Below are 20,305 nucleotides of genomic sequence, written 5' to 3' on the forward strand. Positions count from 1 at the left end.
TTCTCTTTAAGAGGCAAACTAAAATACCTCTTTAGATTCTAGTTAAATTTTCTTTTTTCTTTTCTCCTTTTAATGCTCCATTCAGGATCAGGAAGTTTGTTTTGCTTGTGACAGTTCTCTCCCTAGTATTATCCTCCCTCTTAACCCCCACCCATCTTTTTTCTTTGTTGAATTTGAAATATTTCTTACATCAAACTGTGTTTTTTGAACCCTTCTTTATTTCATATAATTGTGAAGTTCATTTGATCCCACTGCCCCCACTCTTTCCTCTGTGTTTGTATCCTTCTCACATAACCCAGTTATGCAAAATTCCTAATCAGCTCTTGTCTTTTCCATCAGAAATGCTTGTAAGTCCTTTGTTCCATTAAAAAGTCATTTTCCCCCCTCTGGTTTTGTGGAGTTCATTATTCTTGGTTACAAGCCTGTATCTTGGAATATTAGATTCTAAAATCAACACTGGTTTTTAATAGAAGTTCCTAGGTCTTATGTGATCCTGACTAGTTTCTTGATATCTGAATTTATTTTTTCTGGATGTTGACTATATTTTTTCTTTCATGTGGGAGCTGTTCATTTTGACTGTGATAATCCTGAGGATTTTTCCTTTTAGGGTTCTGAACTTTCAGATGGTGGATTTTTTCTGACTTTATTTTGCCCTCTGGTTCTAAATTTTCTCTCTTCCTTCTTCACCTCTCCCTTTTCTGAGACAGTAAGCAGTTTGATATAGGTTATACATCAATCATGCAAAACGTATTGCCATATTAATCATGTAGTGAAAGAATACACAGCCCCAAAGGGAGGAGACATGGAAGAAAATTACAGAAAGTGAAAATAGTATCACTTGGACTTTGGAGGAAATGTTTAGCTCAGTGCAAAGATGCAAACATACTGTATGACTTCTGGGTTTAGGAATGTAATTTTTAACAGTAACTGTTAAGTTACATATACACAAGTAGAAAAGAATTAATTTTAAAAATTGGTTTTTTCATATGGTTCTGTTAGGCATATTGATTCAAGATTACATAGAAGGCACAGAGAGAGACAGAGTCAGTCAGCCTTTAGCATAGTACCAGTGGGAACAGTAATAAAAATAACTAACATTTATGTAGTTTGTCATACGCTCCTTCATTTGAGTTTGAGAAAAGGCTTAGGGTTAGAATTAGAGTTCTCTGCAGCTGTTAGTGCTTTGCCACCAAACCAGTAACTGAAGCTTTAGGGGAACAGAAGAGGAATCCCTGAAAACCAAACTAGAATTAGGGTCATGTACCAATTCTGTCTGTTTCAATAGCAGATACTATAGTGAGACTGCCCTTTCTTTGTTGAAATGTGTTTACAGTGTATATACCCTTTGTAGTGAAGCATAAAGAAGAGATTGTGTGTGGGTGAGTGTGACAGGGATCCAGAAAGACCGAGTAAAGGTTCTCTGTCGCTGTGTCTTTTTCCACTTTTGTATTTCAACCTCTCAGCCACATTTTAGCCTGGGGGGGGTGGGGGAAGGCTTAAGGGGAGAGGTCAATTTTAAATGAAGAATATTCAGCTGCCCTGGTAACATCCAAGAACTTGCTCCTCAGGATCCCTTTTCAAACTGCTCTTCAATCTTCTTTCTGAATCACTAGGCAGTAAAGAGCTAGCAACTGACAGTGGCCCTGTTCAGAGCCCATTAACCCTATGGAAATTAGGGTGACATGGTTTTACCTTGTTTGGATTTAGAGCCTTGATTATCTTCTCAGTTACTTTTTTTTTTGGAGGGGGGAAGGCAGGGCAGTTGGGGTTAAGTGACTTGCCCAAGGTCACACAGCTAGTAAGTGTGTCAAGTGTCTGAGTCTGCATTTGAACTCAGGTCGTCCTGACTCCAGGGCTGGTGCTCTATCCACTGTGCCACCTAGCTGCCCATTCTCAGTTACTTTTAATCAGCTCTTTGCCTTTTTTGAGAATCTATGTAGCACAGCAAGAAGAGAGCTGACCTCGGAGCCATAAAAACCTGCCTGACACATACCAGCTGTATGACCTTGGGCAAGTCATGCAACCTCTTGGCCTGGAGGCAGCTCTGTAAATTACAGAGAAAGTGTCAACTCGTATCAGTAGTTGGAGTTTCTTCTTCCTCAGCATTCCCTCCGTCAGTTAAGTCATCTGTAGTTCCTATCCCTACACATTTATTGTAAGGAAATGCTCTTATATATCTAACTAATCCAACTTGAGAGAACTAGGCCCCATATTTATTTTCTGGATGATTCTGGAATATAAGTTCCTGCTCTGTTTTATAAGCCATCAGTGGCACAAACTCCGCTTGGAACCAGAAATCTATCTTTCTTTTCAATAGCTTTTTCTAATGTGAATAGTATTGTTAACCATTTTAAGAGCTCCTTGGTTTCCACGGTGAGTTGAGGTCTGTAAAGCTTTCCTGTGGTTACACTAATTGAAGCAGTAGGGAATACAGTTATGTTCTAGGATCTCACAGATTTAGCAAATCTATGTCCTTTTCTCTCTCTTCTCTACAAATACATATCTACTTCTGACTAGGCAAAACTGACTTCAAGCCACTTTGTAGAACTGAAGTATGTTTGGCTTACTGTAACTTTAAGACGCTTTCTCCTTTCTCCTGCTCCTTTTTAAATGGGAACTTTTTTTGAGAGAATTTGGTTATTAGCTGTCATGTAATATAGCTTTGAAACTGCAATAGGTGATTAAAAGTGACTGAGAAAATGAATTAAGGTTCTAAATTCAGATAAGGAATATTTACAATATAAACCATGTCAATTTGATTTCTATAGTATTAATAGGCTCTGAATAGTGTAAATATATATATATATACATATATGTATATATATGTATGTATGTGTATATATATATATGTATGTATGTGTATACACACACACACACACACGGACACATATATGTTATTTCCTTTGGTCAACATACTACATATTGTACATGCTGACTACTGAATACCAATGAATATTTTCTTGCTCTTTTCAGACCTGAAACTCGGGAACAGTATCCAAATAAATTTATCCAGCGAGATGACACAGAGAGATTTTACATTCTGAACACCCTGTTCAACCTCCCAGGTACTTCTGCCCTCTGACCCATGGTAGCATGTTGCATGTTCCTCTCTTTTCATGAATATTTCTGTTTGCTCAGGGGAAGAATGAAATAGGCAGGGGGTGGGGGTGTGTGTGTGTGAGAGAGAGAGAGAGATTGATTAGAAAGTCATGTGACTTATTTATTAGCAAATCAATTAGAATTTATCCATCCAGAGAATTAAGGTCCCATACAAACCATCCCCTTGGGAAGCTGTACCCTTTTAAAATTTAAAAAAAAAATTTTTGTTACATTTTAAGTTCCAAACTGTCTTCCTCTCTCCTCCCTCCCATCCCACCCCCACACTAGAGAAAGGCCATCTTTTGACAGATTTTTTTATATTTGTGTGTGGGGGTATGTGTGTGTGTGTATGTATCTTTGTGTATATGTATAAAACCATACTATTCATAGTTCGATTTATCAGTTCTTTCTGTGGAGGTGGATAGCATTGTCCTTTGTAGATCCTTTGTAGTTGCTTTGAGTATTTATAATGCTCAGAATAGCTTAGTCGTTCACAGTTATTCTTCGAACGTTATCACTGATACTGTATCCAATGTCCTCTTGGTTCACTTAGTTCATTTCCCTCTTGGTTATTTCATGCAGTTTTTCCATGTCTGCTCATCATTTCTTACAACACAGTAGTATTCCATCACATGAAATAGGCTTTAATCAATGACTTTTCTTGTACTTTAATGCATAGTCTTTTTTTATTTTCAGAGACCTACCTATTGGCCTGCTTAGTAGATTTTTTTACCAATTGTGCCAGATATTCCAGGTAGGTAAAACCTGTGATTTTGTTGTTTTTCAGTTTTTATTTAATGTACAGGGTTTTAGAGAACTGGCCATTGTAGGTTTTTTCTGCTTTTCTGAAGCGAATTTAGTGCTAGTGAGATGCCAGATTGCCAACCTGAGAGATGGGACAACACGAGGAGCTCCATGCAGGCTCTCACCTCCCACACGGCCCCCTCTCCTTGCCAGTGGCTGCAGCCTTGTTTGGAAGGGACCACTTCTGATTGGCTTCTCCTGGAATGAAGACGGCCAGCAGAGGTGCTAATTGTGACAACTGAGGGGGAGGTTTGTGTGATGGTTATCTGTTTAAGCAGATTGGCACTAAAACCCCCCAACTCATTTCACAGCAGCTACCCAGGAGCCATTCAGTGATGGTAATTTAATTTCATTCCCAGGCCCATCAAGATTTAATCCAGGAGTAAATCCTAATTCTTCTCCACAGAGTTTTAATAAAAAGAAGGAAAAAATGAGTTTTAGTTATTTTATTTAGGGAGAATTGTGCTATTTTATTTCCTGGGTATAGCAGCCATAGAAACCAGTATCTTCTTGCTCTTTATATTCTGTCTCCAGCTGCTATGAGGCACTTAGTTCTGTGAATTAAGTGACTAAATTAAATTTTTAAATGGGCAGTAGCTTTGTATTTAGGGACCAGGCCAGAAAATGCAGGGTGAAGGGGAGACTAAACTGTCAGTTTTCAAAACGTTAAATTAACTTGGTTGGAGGCCTATTTCTAAAAAAGTTTTAAAGAAAAGTATCTATTTATAGTTTTGACCTTTTAGCTGTCATTTAATATCACATACTTGTTTGTTTGTTCATTCAAATTAATTGTACTCCATTGAAAAATGTCCATTTCTGGTGACTGGAATGGCTTACGTTAGGCATTAACGTTTTGGAATAAAGCCAATCCTAAGTCATTGGCACAATCTTTGCTTCCCCTAGACTGATGTTTAATGTCTATTTTATTCACCTTATTTCCCTGTCACAACTATCTTACCTTCCTGCAGCTGCGAAACGGGATTTAAAGATGGAGATCTCTTTATGTCCTTCCGGAGTATGTTTCAGGATGTGAGAGACGCCGTTGATTGGGTTCATTACAAGGTATCCTGGGGCTTCTCTTTTACTGTCTCTATTCTTTAACACGTGTTGTCTGATGTGAGATTAGCTCTTCTCCAGGTGTACAGTGGGGATTTTTCCTGAATGAGAAACTTGCATTTGCCATCGATCAAAGGAGCACTGAATTATCTTTATCTCTCCTTTGTCTTTGTCTCTCCTTCAGCAATAATATTTCCTCTTCCTCTTCGCCTCCCCTCCCTCCCCCCATTTGGGGCTAACTCATTTCTGGTTATCTTAGTTTTCCTTTCTTTTTTTAATTCAGAAGGAATTAAATACTGGTTCAGACTTGTACTTGTATTTTTTGCCATATACAATTTGTGGATGATTAGAACCTATTAATTTTTGCTAGGTCTCATTTTATTTTCTCCTGCATAATGTAGTAAATGAAGTTAAAATACTTAAATTAATTGCACACCTCAGTGAATAAAATAAGATCTTTCTGATTGCTATTTAAAATAGAAGCAAAGCTTCTTTGTGTAAAGGTAAGGAGGTTTTGTATGTTTGTAACTCAAAAATCTGGTGGGAACCATCACAGTGTAAAGGATAACAAAGTAGTCCCAGCATCGGGAAGCAGTAGATACCAGTCCTGCTGCAGACCCAGGTGTACTCTGTGACCCTGGTCAAAGGCCTCAGTTGATCAGTGTTCCAGACTGGTCTCTAATGTAGATTGTGGAGCTGGAGCTGATTTGGTTTGGTAGAGGATTGCCTCAGTGTAATTCCATATGCCGATGACATCACAGGCCTGTCCCCCATACAGAAACATCAGGCACCTTAGGCCACAATCCACATTTCAGCTACTCTCTTCTTTAGAAAATACACAGAAAGTCAATTGGGATTGATAGTGGGCGGGATTCTTCTTGCAATAAATGATTATGTTTTTCCTTATTTCCTTTTGCCTTCCTCTCAGGGTTCCCTCAAGGAAAAGACGGTTGAAAATCTAGAGAAATATGTGGTCAAAGATGTAAGTAGAAATCAGTTGAGAAATGCCTTATCAGCATATAGGTGATGAAAGGCATAATGACTGACTTTCTAAACCAAAAAGCTAATGACTGCACTTATAATTAAATCCCCCAGAGGGAAATGTTTCTTTCCCAGGACTCAGTTATATATGAAATATTTTTTTAAAAAGCCACTTTCAGCCAGAGAGAAGTCTTAGTTAATATCATGGTTCTGGTAGTTGTGGGCAAAGAGAACATCTTCCATTTATTTTCATAGATGTAGATTAGAACCGGGGTTTTGACACCTAATTTATGTAATTTATATTAAAAAGCTTAGAAGGCTTAAATAGAAAGTTGTGGGGCAAGATTTAAAATACTTTTTAAGAATGGCCTTACTGACACCATCTACAAACAAGGTAGTATAACATACCCTGTTCCCAAGGGCAGCATCTCCATAAAATAAGAGATCAGCAGGCACTTGGATCTAATTATCATGCTTTATTTCAGGGGAAGCTACCTTTGCTTCTAAGCCGAATGAAGGAAGTAGGAAAAGTATTTCTTGCTACCAACAGTGATTATAAATATACTGATGTAAGTACTGTGTAAATGTGAGATTGGTTTATTTCTAAACAGAGGAATTAGGTACTTTATGCTGGGTTTTCATTATGAGAATTTTGAAGTTCGTTAACTAGCAGTTATCCCAAAGAATATGTTAACAAATGATGTAGTTCTCCTGCAGCAACAGTGTTTTTCTAACATTTTAACTAGGAAAGAGTGAGGGAGACAAAGGTAGGTTGGCTATACCTTGGCTGAAGCTTGGGCTAGAGAGACTCTGGAATCTTCAAATTTATCCTCAAAGTCGTCTTTGTTTTGGCAATGATTCTGTTGACAGTGTGCTGCTTGAAACACTTTTTTATTTTGGTTATTTTGAGCAGTTATTCTGTATAAATGGCTCTTTATTCTCTGCCTCATCTAGTTCAAACAAGCTATGTTCCTGGGTTTGCTGTTCCTTTACAGACCTTTCCTTTTATGCAAACATTTCCACTGCCAGCTGTTGGGAATCCTAGATTAGGAAATAGTAGTGATATTTGATTATAAATATCAAAATTAATAAACTTCATCTTTAAAAAAAAGTTTTCCCAATGCTTAATGTACTCAGAAGTACTCTAGCATGACTTTATTCTCTGTTCGCTTTTTGGTGAGAAAATGTATAATGTTTACCTACCTTACTGCCCAACAATAAAATGCCTTAGGCATTTCTGAGGATGTGCTTGTAACTCTCTAGCCCTTAACTTTCCTCCCTCTCTACAGTATTATTTTAATTTGGAAAATTCATTATTTGGACTAAGTGCTCCTTCATAAAACCTGTGTTCTCATACTCAAGATAAAATGTTTATTTTTCACCTGAGCCATTTAGTTCTACTTTATTACAAGGCTTAAGTACTCGTACCCTTAACCTTAGTAGTTGTTCTTCACATGTACCTCACAGAGTATAAATTAATTGGTGTAAAACCATACCCATTAGTAGTGTGCCCTACTGACAAAAGGCCCATATAATTATGGCTTCATAAGAATTAAGACTTTTAGCCAGGGGCTTTCTCTGGGAGCAAGTTGGCATCACCATTTGGTTTGGGAGGTAAGGTGTATTTTAGAGGCTCACAGCTACTGGAGAATAGGGAAGGATCAAGGATGCAATTGTCACTGACCTTGTAAGAGACTCTCTATCACCCAGCAGTTTGGTATTCTCCATGCCCTAGAACTCAGGCCATTCAAAGCCCAGGCCAGTACACGGGACTTCTCCAGGGACATACACAACTACAACCCTGGGTCATATAAAACAGGAACCCTCGGACCATACAAATGTGATGTTACTTGATTGTCGCGTGATGAACCAACCTGTGACAAACACAAGCCAAGAAGTTCTCGCTCTCCTTGCTTTTAACTTCAAGCTTTGGGCAGCTTTGGAGTGGGAGTGAGGCCGGTGGCACCCTCCAGTTCAGCTGCTTTGTCTCCCAGATTTTGATCAGAGCATTCTCCCTTTGGAAGTGCCTCCTCCCCCTTCCTAGAATGGTGCAGTTGACCTGACTGCCTTCCATGTACACGTAGCCCTTATGTCACCTCCATCAGCCCCTTTACAGTCATAGGAGGGAGTGCTGCTGTCCCTGTTAAGGTCTCATGATCTCTGGCATGGATTTTCCTAAGAAAACAGGGTGTCATATAGCCTATTGCTGTCACTAACCTTGAGACTCATTGTCATTGCCCTACTCTTTGGTGTTTTGTCTACAAACTTAGCTCATAACACGAAGGAACACAACATTGATACACATGGAAAGCCCGGGTATAACAACTCTAAGAACAGCATTTTCCTGTCACAGAGAAGTATAACCTGGCTTTCTTGGTCTTCTTCTCTTCAAGGTCTGCAGTAAGAGCATAATGGCCAGTCTATAGCAAAATGTGGCCCAGAGGTTCTGGCTTTCATTGCTTTTGTCTTCTGGCTATAGCAGTCTTGGTATGGGAGAGGGGCTGCCTTCATTAGGGCTATCAGCGCTCCCAACTCAACTGACTTGCCTCGATGATTATAGTAGCAGTGTATTTGATGGTACCTTTTCTTCTGGTCCCAGTTGCTACTATTTCAGAAATAAGGCAGGAGGGAGGTGGTGGGAGAGGGAAATTAATGAATCTTATATTAAGAGATATTCTTATTTTTGAGGAATGTGCATGTTCTCTTGTAGAATTTGTGTAATTTAGAGAGAAGTTACTTGGACTTTCTTTGTTTTCCAGAAAATTATGACTTACTTGTTTGATTTCCCACATGGCCCTAAGGTACTGTATACAACTCAACAAGTCATTACTTTAAAAATAATGAATGTGTTTCAGCAAAAAATAAAAAATCAGTGCAGGGAATCAGGCCTATCCAGGGAAGATACTGGATCTGAGATTCTTCCCAGTTTAAGTTCATTGTCTTATCATGGTTTACATTAGGAGCAATTTTGAAACCAGCCACATTCAGAGACTTCAGTATCATGGCTTCCTAGTACATAGACACTCAGGTGGTATTAAGTAAGCTGGAATTGATCCTCCATTTTTAGTTCTTGGTAGAACTAAAAGGGATGTTAAAAATTGAAGATAGATACTTATTTGACCCATTTGCTTATAGAAATAGAGGAAATTTTAAACCAGGTCATCTTAACTGTTACTAGCTACTGCTATCTAACATTCTGTCTTGCTGGAATACATTTGACAGAAGATTCCCTATTCCTGATTCTCGGCTCTTTTTAGCTTTAAGGAACATAGGCGACTTGAATACGTTTTTGTGGATACTTTCTAGCTGTGTGTCCAGAGGCCTGTCACACAGCCTCTCTGTAGCCTCAGCATCTTGATCTGTAAATAATTCCTCACGTGGTTTTGGCTACTGCTTTTGTAGGTATTAAAAAGTGCTATATTTCACTGGATCTGGACTGTTTGGTTACAGCAGGAGAGCACAAACTTTACCTTAGCAAAAGAATCCCACTAATAAATACATCTCCCTTCTGGATCAGTATGAGCCCAAGAGAAGTTCTGCGTCTCTTTTGGAGAATTTATCCAGCAAACTACATCATCGTCCCATTCAGTTTGTTCACATCAGTTCTGGCAGTGATCTGTGCCTTTCTGAGTCAAGTTCTCTAGCTTAGTGATTTTTTTCTCAGAGCCAGAACATGCATTTCAGTCTCTGATTTTCCTTTACTTTCTATCCTAAACTGCTTTGATGTGCCTGTCTTGTAGCTGTTGAATTGCTCCTGGTGACAGAAACCTGCTGTCACACACCCTCAGAAGCACTTTCCACTTGTTCCTCTTTACACATAAATATGGAGCACTCTTTCCCATGGTGAGATTACTAGGGTCAGAGAATCACTTCATTCAGGTAGTTGCCTGCCATCCACCAGGACTTGGCTGTTCTTGCTCTCCAAACTCTGATGCGGCTCCATGGTGGTCAGGACCTGGCTCCTCTCTGACCAGCTGAGCAGGCAGGATCCCCTGCTTCTGCCTGGCTTAGAGTCCACTTCCCATGCATGAAGTACAAGAAGGCTTCTGAGGATCCACATTTGGATGCCTGTCCTCCTTCATATTCACTTCCTGATCTTCCAGTTCCATTCTTCACACTTTCCTGAACCATACCCATCTAATCTCTCATCCTGCCCTTCAGTTTCCACTTTAAGATGTCAGAAACACATTCAGATTTTGCTTTATTGGCTAATAACCAGTTTTACTACATCACAAACATACCCAGGGACTAGATCTCAGTATTGTGCCAAGGAATATTAATCACTAGTATCCAGAGAATCTCCCCAACATATTTCTTTAGCCTGGGAGATAATTAACAATTGCTAAGTGCATACTCTTTCTTCTCCTATGTGGCTATCTTCCTTCTCTGAGATATCAACCTTAAAAACCAGGTTCTATTCACAATTGATTTTTTTCGGTAGTCATAATAATGGTAACTGACATTCATAGATAATATTCTAAGGTTGCCAAACACTTGCCTATATTATCTCATTTGGCAGAAGAAAGGGTTTGGGCATCCTCTAGTTTCTCTTAGAAGTGTGAGATTTCTCATGGTTGCATGATTAATTCAAGTGCTACCTCTGTGTAGCTTTCCTGATTTACCAGGCATCAGTGAGCTTTCTCCTTAGATTATCTGTGTATATGTTGTATCCCCTCCAGCAAAACATAAGGCCCTCAAGAGCCTGGACTGTCTTGTTGTTTAGTGGTGGTGTCTCAGGCACCCAGTACTATAGTGCTTAATAAATGGTTGTTAAATTGAATTAAACTGAGGAAGGACTGACTGAAGTTTTGACTTCCGATGTCTGTTTCTTCTCTAGCCCGGGAGCTCACATCGACCATGGCAGTCCTATTTTGATTTAATCCTTGTGGACGCACGAAAACCACTGTTCTTTGGAGAAGGCACAGTCTTGAGGCAGGTGGACACTGTAAGTCTAAAGGATAATGTGTCTGATAGCATTTCTGTCCCACACGTCCTATGACTGATGAACAAGTGTCCCTATCTCTGTTTTAAAATTCTTTGACGAGTTTGAGCACTTTGTGCAGTAGAACAAATTCACTTTGTATTCAGAAGACTGAGAATGTCATTGGATTGACAGAGACCGGAAAGAACTGAGAAGAGGAGGGAGCGGGGGTGCAGGGTGGAGGTGGAGGTAGAGGAGAGGTGAAAAAGAATCATAACGTTTTTCTTTTCTTACAGAAAACTGGCAAGCTAAAGATTGGTACCTACACAGGCCCCCTCCAGCATGGAATTGTCTATTCAGGAGGTAGGTTACAGATTTTCGTTTTGTTAAATGTGAAAGGCCATGCTACAAACCCACCTTGATCATTTCTCATTTGCCCCTTGTTTATCGCACTAGTAATTCCTACTCTCCATTCATTGAGCGGACGTGTGCAACAGTTGGCCACCTACCATGATTTATAAATTTCCCTATAAAGATTAAGGGAGGAGGGCCTGTGAAGCTGCTGAACTGACCTCAGGCTCTTGGCAGACTTCTCACCTGCTTCACAAACCTTCTTGAATCTGACTCTCAGTTCGGTAACTCTCTGTTGGGTCCTCACTGTGCACATCTTCACCTAGTGCTTCTCATGGTGGTGCAGAGATGTCTGTGCTGGTTTTCGTAGTGCTTCTAAGGAGTTCTAGAAATATGTACAAGCGAAGACTCAATTACAGCCACTGAGCAGACCCATCGCAGCACAAGGTCATGTCAGGACGTGGCTGATGGCTTTTTTGAGGGACATAATCATTAAAGCTGGGTAGTGTTAGTATCTGTATTCATTGTTGCCAGTGAGTTGTAGTGGTTCTGAGCAGCAGTCCTCCAGGGGGGTAGAGTTTGCCCAGGTACTTCCCACAAAAAGACCTGCATCTTTCAGACATGATGCTTTTTGGCTCCTTCCTACATCCTGCCCTCAGTTGCTTGTAGTCATAATGTATGAGTGTGTGTCATGCCTGTTGTTTCAGCATGGAGAGGTAGACTTGATATAACTGGAATCTTGGCTTGGACAAGACAACATTTTATTTTGTCCCTCATGGTTCTTCCTAATGTTTCCCTTGCTCATCAGGTTCATCTGATACAATCTGTGACCTACTGGGGGCCAAGGGCAAGGATATTCTCTATATTGGAGACCACATTTTTGGGGATATCTTGAAATCAAAGAAACGACAAGGGTGGCGGACTTTCCTTGTGATTCCCGAATTGGCACAGGAGCTGCACGTCTGGACTGACAAAAGTTGTAAGAAGCCCTTCCTTATCCTTCAGTTTTTCAGCACGACTTGGTTCTGCCTTAATGGTGCTGAGGGGCCAGCTGTGGGATGATTCCTTTTTTTTGACACACCACTGTCTGTGGGAGGGAGTTTGTGTTTGTAAGTTACTTTGGTCAAGTCCCCTGCTGTTTGCCTTTTCTTCCTTTTAGGAAGATGGAAAATGAAGTTTAAACAGGTTATCCTGGCTCATGTTAAGTGAGCAGCTTCATTGATATTATATTTTCCTTACAAGCTTGAGTTTTAACACTGTTCTGTGTACATTGTATTATGAAATCCAGGTCTTAGATCCTTTGCGCTCTCAGAGTACTGGACTTTGAACCATGCTTTTGACACTTAGCAGAAGTGTAACTCTTAACTTCTCTGCACCTGAGGACTATTCAACAGCTTAGTGATGCCTAGAGGAAGCAAGGAGAGCTTTGTGAAGGAAGGGAAGGATCAGAGGAGCGGTGCAGAACAACAGCCTTGTCCCAAACAGTGGCAGGATCAAGCTTGGGAAATGCCTAATGCGGTAGTTTAGGTAGGGCATAGTTTCTGAAGATGAGTTGTAGAATTAAGTCTGAAAAACTAAGTTGTATCTGGGTTTGGAGGGATATAAATGCCAGGATACGGAGAGTGTATTTTACTCTGTGGGCAAAAGAGAACCGCCGAGTGTTTTCGAGCAAGAGATTAGTGTGGTCAGACCTGTGCCTTGGGAAGCTTATTTTGGCAGGTGGAGGATAGATGTGAGAGGGGTGGAGGGTCAAGAATCAAGGAGGCTTATTTGGAAGAAAATATTATAGGCTAGGAGAGAGGGGCTTAGCAATGAGGGGGGTGACCATGGGAATGGAGGGAAGAGGATTGGTGTGAGAGGTACCTACAGGACATCCAGGAGGAGAGAGGGAGCAGGCCAGTGTGGAGATCAGACAAGCAGTTAAGGCTGAAGATGTGTAGATTTGGAATCATCTGTCTACAGATGACACTTGAACTCTGGGAAGTTGTTGAGGTTTTCAGCTGGAGAATGACAAGGAATGGTCAGGCTGGAAGAGAACCAGGAGAGAGCATCGTCATGGAGCTAAGTAGAGAGAGGACCATCAACCCCATTAGCTGCTGAGAGATCAGGGAGGAGGAAAGCTGAGGAAAGAGCCCCAAGAGGTAGTCATTCTGAGCAGCGTCAGTCCAGAGGCAAGGTTAGAAGCCAGACTGCAAAGGATTGAGAAGCCAAGAGGTAGTGAGGACATGGGAGCATCGAGTAGCGCTAATTCTTTAAGTTTGTCAGGGAAAGGAAAGAGAGACATGAGACAGCCCCTTGAGGGCCAAGTGAGAGTTTTTTAAGGCTAGATTAGATCTAAGTATGTGTGTAGGCCTCAGGGAAGGGGCCAGTAGGTAGGGGAAGAGAAAAGAGGGAGGAGAAAGGAAGAATGGATCAGAAGCACAGGTGGAGGGCTTGACCTTGGCATGGAGAAGGGCCACTGCTTCTTCAGAGAAAGGCATAAAATAGAAGAGGATGGGTAAAAAGCTTTCTAGGTTTTTCAAAGGAGAAACATGTGGTAGACTTTTTTTTTCTTCGGTGAAATAGGAGGTAAGAGTATCTGCTGAAGTCGTAGGGTGTAGAAGAGACACTGGGAACTTGAGAAAAGAGAAGACTTGGCACAGCCACCGAAGGGACCGGGATAGAGAGTCAGTTAATGACAAATGTGTTTTACCGTGCAGCAATGAGGGCCCAGTTGGGATGAGCTAACCTAAATTTGTAGTGGACCAAGTAAGTGAGCAAGGTGATGAGACTTTCTCTGGTGATGTTCTGCAGCCAAGGATCATGAGCAGAGGAAGCAGAAGGCAGGGGAGCTCTTGAGCTGAGCGTTGGCAGTGTCTATCGCTTGGCAGGACAAGAGGGTCAAAGAGCTAAGGACGGAGGGCAGTCTGTAGTTAAACTGACCAACTCAGGGGCTCTAGCCTGAGACACTAGGAAAGGCTGGACATATTGGATTTTGTGGAGAGAAGGAAGACTAGGGTCAGGGTTGAGATAGTGTAGGAGGAGATCAAAACAGAAGATGGTGTTCAGAGAGGAAAATTTCTAAGTTCAAAGTCATGGTGCTGCCATGGTTAAGAATGAAGGTAAGATGTAGAAGAGGTCTTGGCCAACTATGACCTCCTGTTTTTGTAGGGCCCATAAATGGCTAAGAATATGGTGTTTCGTTTTTCACATTTTTTAAAGTAAGTTTTTATTGTATTTTAAAATGTAAAACCACTCTTAGCTCAAGGGGCCTACAAAAACAGTCTGTCAGAAGTAGTTTGCTGACCCCTGACCTAGAGTATGACCATCCCTGTGGTGGCCAAGGGGTATTCTCCAAGTAGGCATCTGGTCTCTCAGTGGAGCACAATGTGCTCATCTCTGTTTGTACATAGTGAATTTGAGCCCAGCGAACATCAGACTCATATTATCTCACTAGCCCATTTATTCTTTCTTTATTTCTTCATTCATTCATGCATTCAGAGTAAGCTTTTATTGACCTACTATATGCCAGGTCCTTAGTTAGGCTCTAGATGGTCTAATCCTTGTTCTCAAAGAATTTACAATTTAATAAAGAAAAGACTTGTAGACATATAACTGTGACCCAAGGGGAAGTGTGATAGGAGTGTAGATGGCATCTGGCCAAAGTACTAGGAGAGGTTTGATGGGAGAGAGAGAGCTCGCTTTCAGCAGAGGGAGATGAGCAAAGGCTTCTTGGAGGAGGTGACCCCTGAAGGAGAGGCTTCATCGGATAGAGATAGAAGGGGAATACGGGCAGCCAGGTGGCACAGTGGATAGCGTACCAGGCCTGGAGTCAGATTCATCTTCACGGGTTCAGATCTGATCTCAGACACTTAATAGCTGTGTGACCCTGAGCAAGTCACTTAACCTTGTTTGCCTCAGTTTTCTTAAAATCTTTCTTAAAATCTGTAAAAATGCGCTGGAGAAGGAAATGGCAAATCACTCCAGAATCTTTGTCAAGAAAACCTCAAATGGGGTCATGGAGAGTCAGATGCAACTGAAATGACCGAACAACGGCAAAAGGAGGGGAATATGGTCCATTCATGGGATGTGGTATGAATAAAGGGGCAGAAACAGGAGACAGTAGGACAAAACTGGGAGAGAGAATAGAGTTCAGCCTGACTGGAATAGAGTATATGAAGAGTAGTGGCATGAGACAAGGCTGGTCTCGGTCGGAGCCAGGCTGAAGAAGTTGTCCTGGATTACATAGGGAGTGGGGTAGGGAGGTGATGGTATATCAGAAGAGTGCCCAGGCAGCACTCTCCAGGATGGCTTAGAGAGGTCTAGACTGGAGACGGGAAGCAGGAGGGAGGGAAAAGAGATGAGGACCTGAACCGGGACAGGGGCATCAGGATTGGAAAGAAGGAAGGTGAGAGACTGGGGACATGTTCAGCACGACTTGGCAACTGCGTGGCAGTGGGAAGGGCAAGAAGGGAGAGAGCTGAAGATGGCTGAGCTGTCGATAACATCGAAGGATTGGTGGTACCATCAACAGACGCACAGAAGCTGGGACGAGCAAACTTAGAGGGGAAGATGAAGGCCCTTTTGGAATGTGCATTTTAAACTGCTGAATGGTATCCAGGTGGAGAGGGTGAGCAGGCAGTTGGAGATGCAATGCCATTGCTCTGAGGGAAGGATGGTAGTTAATGGAAGCCATGGGAATAGCTGGAGTCATCAAGGGGGAGGGAGTGTAGAGAGAAGACAGGGAAGGATCAAGGAATGGATCTTGGAGCCCACTCAGGAATGAGGGGAAGGAAGAGGACTAGTGAAAAGAGCTTAGAAGGGCTTCACTAGGAGAGACTGGGAAGGAAGAGAAGGGAAGTCAGTGGTGCTAAATGCTGCAGAAAGGGCAGGGTGGATGACTGCCTTTCCGGGGGCCTCTCGGCAGGGGATGAGAGCGGCCATGTTGCACGTCAGCCCCAGGCTTTGTTTTTTGTTCTTCCCTGTACTTTCTTCATCTCAGTTTTAGGAGCAGCTGGGAAATTGATGCTTCTCCTTTTTTTGTGTAAATGATCTAAGACATTTTCCTTTTCTGTTCCAACTCTACCCAGCACTTTTTGAGGAGCTGCAGAGCTTGGATATCTTTCTGGCAGAACTCTATAAGTGAGTATACTTCCTTACTTCTTGTTAAGAATTTTTTTCCACTCAAGAGAGTCCCTCTGGATGGAAAGAATCTAATTAAAAGGAATGTGCACCTAAAGATTTCTGTTGGATTCTTATTTGCTCCCAGGCACCTGGACAGCAGCAGTAATGAGCGCCCAGATATCAGCTCCATTCAGAGACGAATTAAGGTATAGAGTGGGAATGTCTTCAGGATTATAATTCTTTTTAAAGTAAATTTATTTTCCAGTTTTTATATTCCTTGTATTAACAGAGTACCTGAGAATAAATCTTGTTTGTGATTTTAGAAAGTAACTCATGACATGGACATGTGCTACGGGATGATGGGAAGTCTTTTCCGCAGCGGCTCGAGGCAGACACTCTTTGCTAGTCAAGTAATGCGCTATGCAGACCTCTACGCCGCCTCTTTTATCAACCTCCTGTATTACCCGTTCAGTTACCTCTTCAGAGCTGCTCACGTCTTGGTAAGTTCATGTATTTCCAAGGTGTGTTGTTCAACATACGCGTGTTTTCTGACCAGGGTTTGCTACCAGTTTTGTTGGATTGAACAGGAGACAGAGTCTGGATTTTTAGACCTGAAAGGAACCCTAGAGATGTGAGGAGACTGAGGCCCAGAGGGGTTACGGGACTTGCCCAAAGTCATAGAACCTGAGACTGGAACCAGTTTTCTTGTTAGTTCTGTGATCTCTTGATTAATTTCTGCCTTCCAAATAGAGCCTGTGACCCCAGAAGACCTAAACGTGATGTGGGTTGTAAAGGCTCTGATCATCCAGGCCTTATGTATATGTATGTATATCTCATCCTGGATTGATGATGAAGGTACAGCAGAGGAGCCTGGGGAGAGACAATCTTGCCTTGCCTAGTGGAGGAAGAAGTTGTACTCTTTTCCAGTTCGAGCTACCAGATAGATTGAGCCTGGGTCTTTGAATCTTGAGAATCTTCGATGAGAAAAGTAACTTTGAACCCTTATGTCAGCTAAGAAGTTGACTAGTCTCAGACCACAGGACCCCTGAAGGAATCTTCTTTTAAACAAACAGAGGTCAAGCTGCCTGAAAGAGGGGGAGAATGTCCCCCTATCATTGCTTGCTGCCACTTCTAGGCAGATAGTCTGATTGAACTAGATAAACTGGTTTGCTGGTAAGATGTGGTACACCTCTTCTTTGAATAGGTCAAATCCTATGGAAAAACTGTTGGGCCAAAAACATTTTCCAGAACTCTTAATGATATAATTGAGGTGCAATACCAAATTTATGTCCATCTTGAGAATTTCATTGTGCAGTGACAACTTACTTGCGTGATTGTAGCCCTAAGGACCTTTGGAAGTCATATGTCTGAATGGCAAATGTCACTGAGAGAAAGGCTTTTCTCACTGATGGCCAGGATGGACAACCTGCCTTCCCCTGTTTAGGGCGAAATGCAGTAACTTAGTCATCACCAAAGCTGTGTGGCACAAAGTGGGCAGTCTGGGCACCACCACTGATTGTGCACTCTTGGACAAATCACATGACCTTGTTAAACCTCAGTTTCCCCTCTATGTAAATGGGAATAATCCTCTTTAAATTACCTTTTTCACACAAGGAGCCACCTTGAAAGAGGCAATAGTTAGAAAGCCCTTTAGCTGTCCAACAGCACTGCTTATATGTAGTTTATTATTTTTTTCCAAAAGCTGCTCTATTACTTGTGCTGGAGTATGTGAGATCCTCCTCTTTGGCTTTTGAGAGAAATGCAGTCACCACACGGTGCACGCCCAACAGCTGGTGCTGATGTTTCCTAGATAGAGTTACGCTTAGTACAAAGCAAGACATTTTCCTTCTCTCCTTGCCTCTCTGCCCCCCAATTTCAGTCACCAAGAGAGTACTGTTTTTCCCTTAATAGTAGCTTCAGGTCCTCCCATAAAAGAGCGCTTAGAAATTTGTGCAATTCATCCTCCTGCTGACTATGGCTGTTGTTCTGGGTGGCCAGTGACCGGGGAGAGGGGGGTTGAGGAAGCAGACCCAATACCCTGCCTTCTTTCTGAGCCTTTTGCTTTGATTTAGATGCCTCATGAATCAACAGTGGAGCACATCCACGTAGATATCAACGAGATGGAATCCCCCCTCGCTACACGGAACCGCACATCTGTGGATTTTAAAGACACTGACTACAAACGGCACCAGTTGACACGCTCCATCAGTGAGATCAAACCTCCCAACCTCTTCCCACTGGCCCCCCAGGAGATTACACACTGCCATGATGAGGATGACGATGAAGAGGAGGAGGAGGAGGAGGAGGAAGAGGAGGAGGAGTAAGGAAAAAGGAATCAAGAAAACAGTGAACTATCCAGTGAACCAGCTCTGTTGGGGCTCAGCAGGAGGGGGGATGGGTCCTTGTTTGGGTTCTTGGTGGGCTTTGGGGTGGGGGGAACTCCACCAAAGGTACATCTGGAAAGTTTCTGAAGACTTAAAATTATTCTAATCATAGTGAGCCTTGTTTTAGTTTTCTGTATCTGCACTCTTTGCAGATGGTTCAAATTCCAGCAGAGTCTGTTTGAAAGAACTGAGAGTGAATTCAGAACCAACTGCATGCTGGTGGCTCCCTCCTAGCGCTGGTTATGATACCGCCCCCTTGTCCCTTCCATTAATGATGTGTTACCTTGGTTTTCTGTTTGAATAACTGGACAGCAGTGGAGGGTTGGGGGCGAGGATGAGCCAGAGCAGGGGAGGCAGCCAGTCTGAAGACACTGCATGTGAGCACATTGTGCTGCTGCTCCAGACTCGTCCTTGTCACCGCATTACACAGTATTGTATATCAGTGGAGAAATGTATTTTTTTCCAGTACCAAATTTAGTCCTTTGCGAAGCACAAGTTTTCCTTTCTAAGCTCTTCAACATCCTGAATGGCTCCAAGTCAGTAGCTTAGAAATGCTTCTTGTCTGTGTTTTAGGTTTGGTTTGGTAGAGCTTCCTAATTCTCAGCACCTGACATGAGTTGTGTGTGTCCTTTCTGCTTCCAATAGTGCAGGCTGCTGCACGCTCACATTTGCACCCTGATAGCACAAAAGCCGACTCTTTCTCCAAAGATGTTTTACAGTCAGTCTGAAAAACCCCCAGCCCAAAGACTTGGAGGAAGCCACAACCCCTAGAAATGGGCAGGGAGGGTTCCTTTTCTATCCCAACAAGTGAAATCAGTGATGTTAGTGGTAGATGTAGCCTAGGGCACAATCAGTGTAGACACACCCCACTATATGAGACCTGTTATTGATTTGTAGAACAAATGTAAATCACTGCACCCTCAGGGTCCACTCCCACAGCAGCGTGCTGTCCCCCCCACGCCACACGCAGTTGGGCCTGGTCATCCGTGAGAGTCTGCTTTGTGTTTTAATCTTTTCTGCTTTTATTTTTCTTTCAATCTTCTGTCAGTGGTCAGCGGGGGAGGGTAATGGGGTCAGCATCTCTAGAATCCAATAAAGTGTAATGTTTCTAATAATAATGACTTTGACTCTTTCATATAGTAACAACCGAATGTCTCCAGGTGTGTTTTAGCCTTGACATAGTGACATCCATTTTTTGATACAGCCAGATTGCAGAGGATGTGTGTGACAAAGGAAATGCAAAGTGTGTAACAAAGGTGTGCCAGTGCCTTCTGATTACGTAGAACATCCGCTGCCACAGGTTGTACGTGTTCACCAAGAATTTCTCTGCCTACGTGGATGTGCTCTTTGCTAGTAACCAATGTGGATTATTTGGAACCTTTGTGAATTTTTAGAAAAATAAGCAGATTAGAAAAACCGTTGGCAATGTGAAAGTGGGCAGCTATGAAAGATGAGGACAGACAATGGCAGGCGGCCATCCGTGTTTCCTGCTTTTAGTGAGAGTGTGTCATTCAGTAATTTTCAGTCATATCTGACTCTTCATGACCCTGTTGGGGTTTTCTTGGCAGAGATCCTGGACTGCTTTGCCATTTCCTTCCCCAGCTCA

General features: G+C 42.2%; 1 protein-coding gene across 2 annotated transcripts in view; it reads left to right on the forward strand.

The window, feature by feature from the left end:
- NT5C2 (5'-nucleotidase, cytosolic II) overlaps nt 1-19,817 on the forward strand; it is a 102,160-nt gene extending 82,343 nt beyond the window's left edge. For both annotated transcript variants that reach the window (XM_036735749.1, XM_036735748.1), the window contains exons 6-18: nt 2,974-3,065; nt 3,796-3,853; nt 4,872-4,965; nt 5,888-5,941; nt 6,426-6,509; nt 8,700-8,741; nt 10,778-10,885; nt 11,158-11,224; nt 12,021-12,191; nt 16,282-16,333; nt 16,461-16,521; nt 16,639-16,815; nt 18,388-19,817. In XM_036735749.1, the coding sequence (XP_036591644.1) occupies nt 2,974-3,065; nt 3,796-3,853; nt 4,872-4,965; nt 5,888-5,941; nt 6,426-6,509; nt 8,700-8,741; nt 10,778-10,885; nt 11,158-11,224; nt 12,021-12,191; nt 16,282-16,333; nt 16,461-16,521; nt 16,639-16,815; nt 18,388-18,639 (1,312 nt within the window). In that variant the 3' untranslated portion in view covers nt 18,640-19,817. The remainder of the gene's footprint in view (nt 1-2,973; nt 3,066-3,795; nt 3,854-4,871; nt 4,966-5,887; nt 5,942-6,425; nt 6,510-8,699; nt 8,742-10,777; nt 10,886-11,157; nt 11,225-12,020; nt 12,192-16,281; nt 16,334-16,460; nt 16,522-16,638; nt 16,816-18,387) is intronic.
- Nucleotides 19,818-20,305: the final 488 nt, after the last annotated feature.

This window comes from Trichosurus vulpecula, chromosome 8, assembly GCF_011100635.1.
Source record: "Trichosurus vulpecula isolate mTriVul1 chromosome 8, mTriVul1.pri, whole genome shotgun sequence".
Lineage (NCBI taxonomy): Eukaryota > Metazoa > Chordata > Mammalia > Diprotodontia > Phalangeridae > Trichosurus > Trichosurus vulpecula.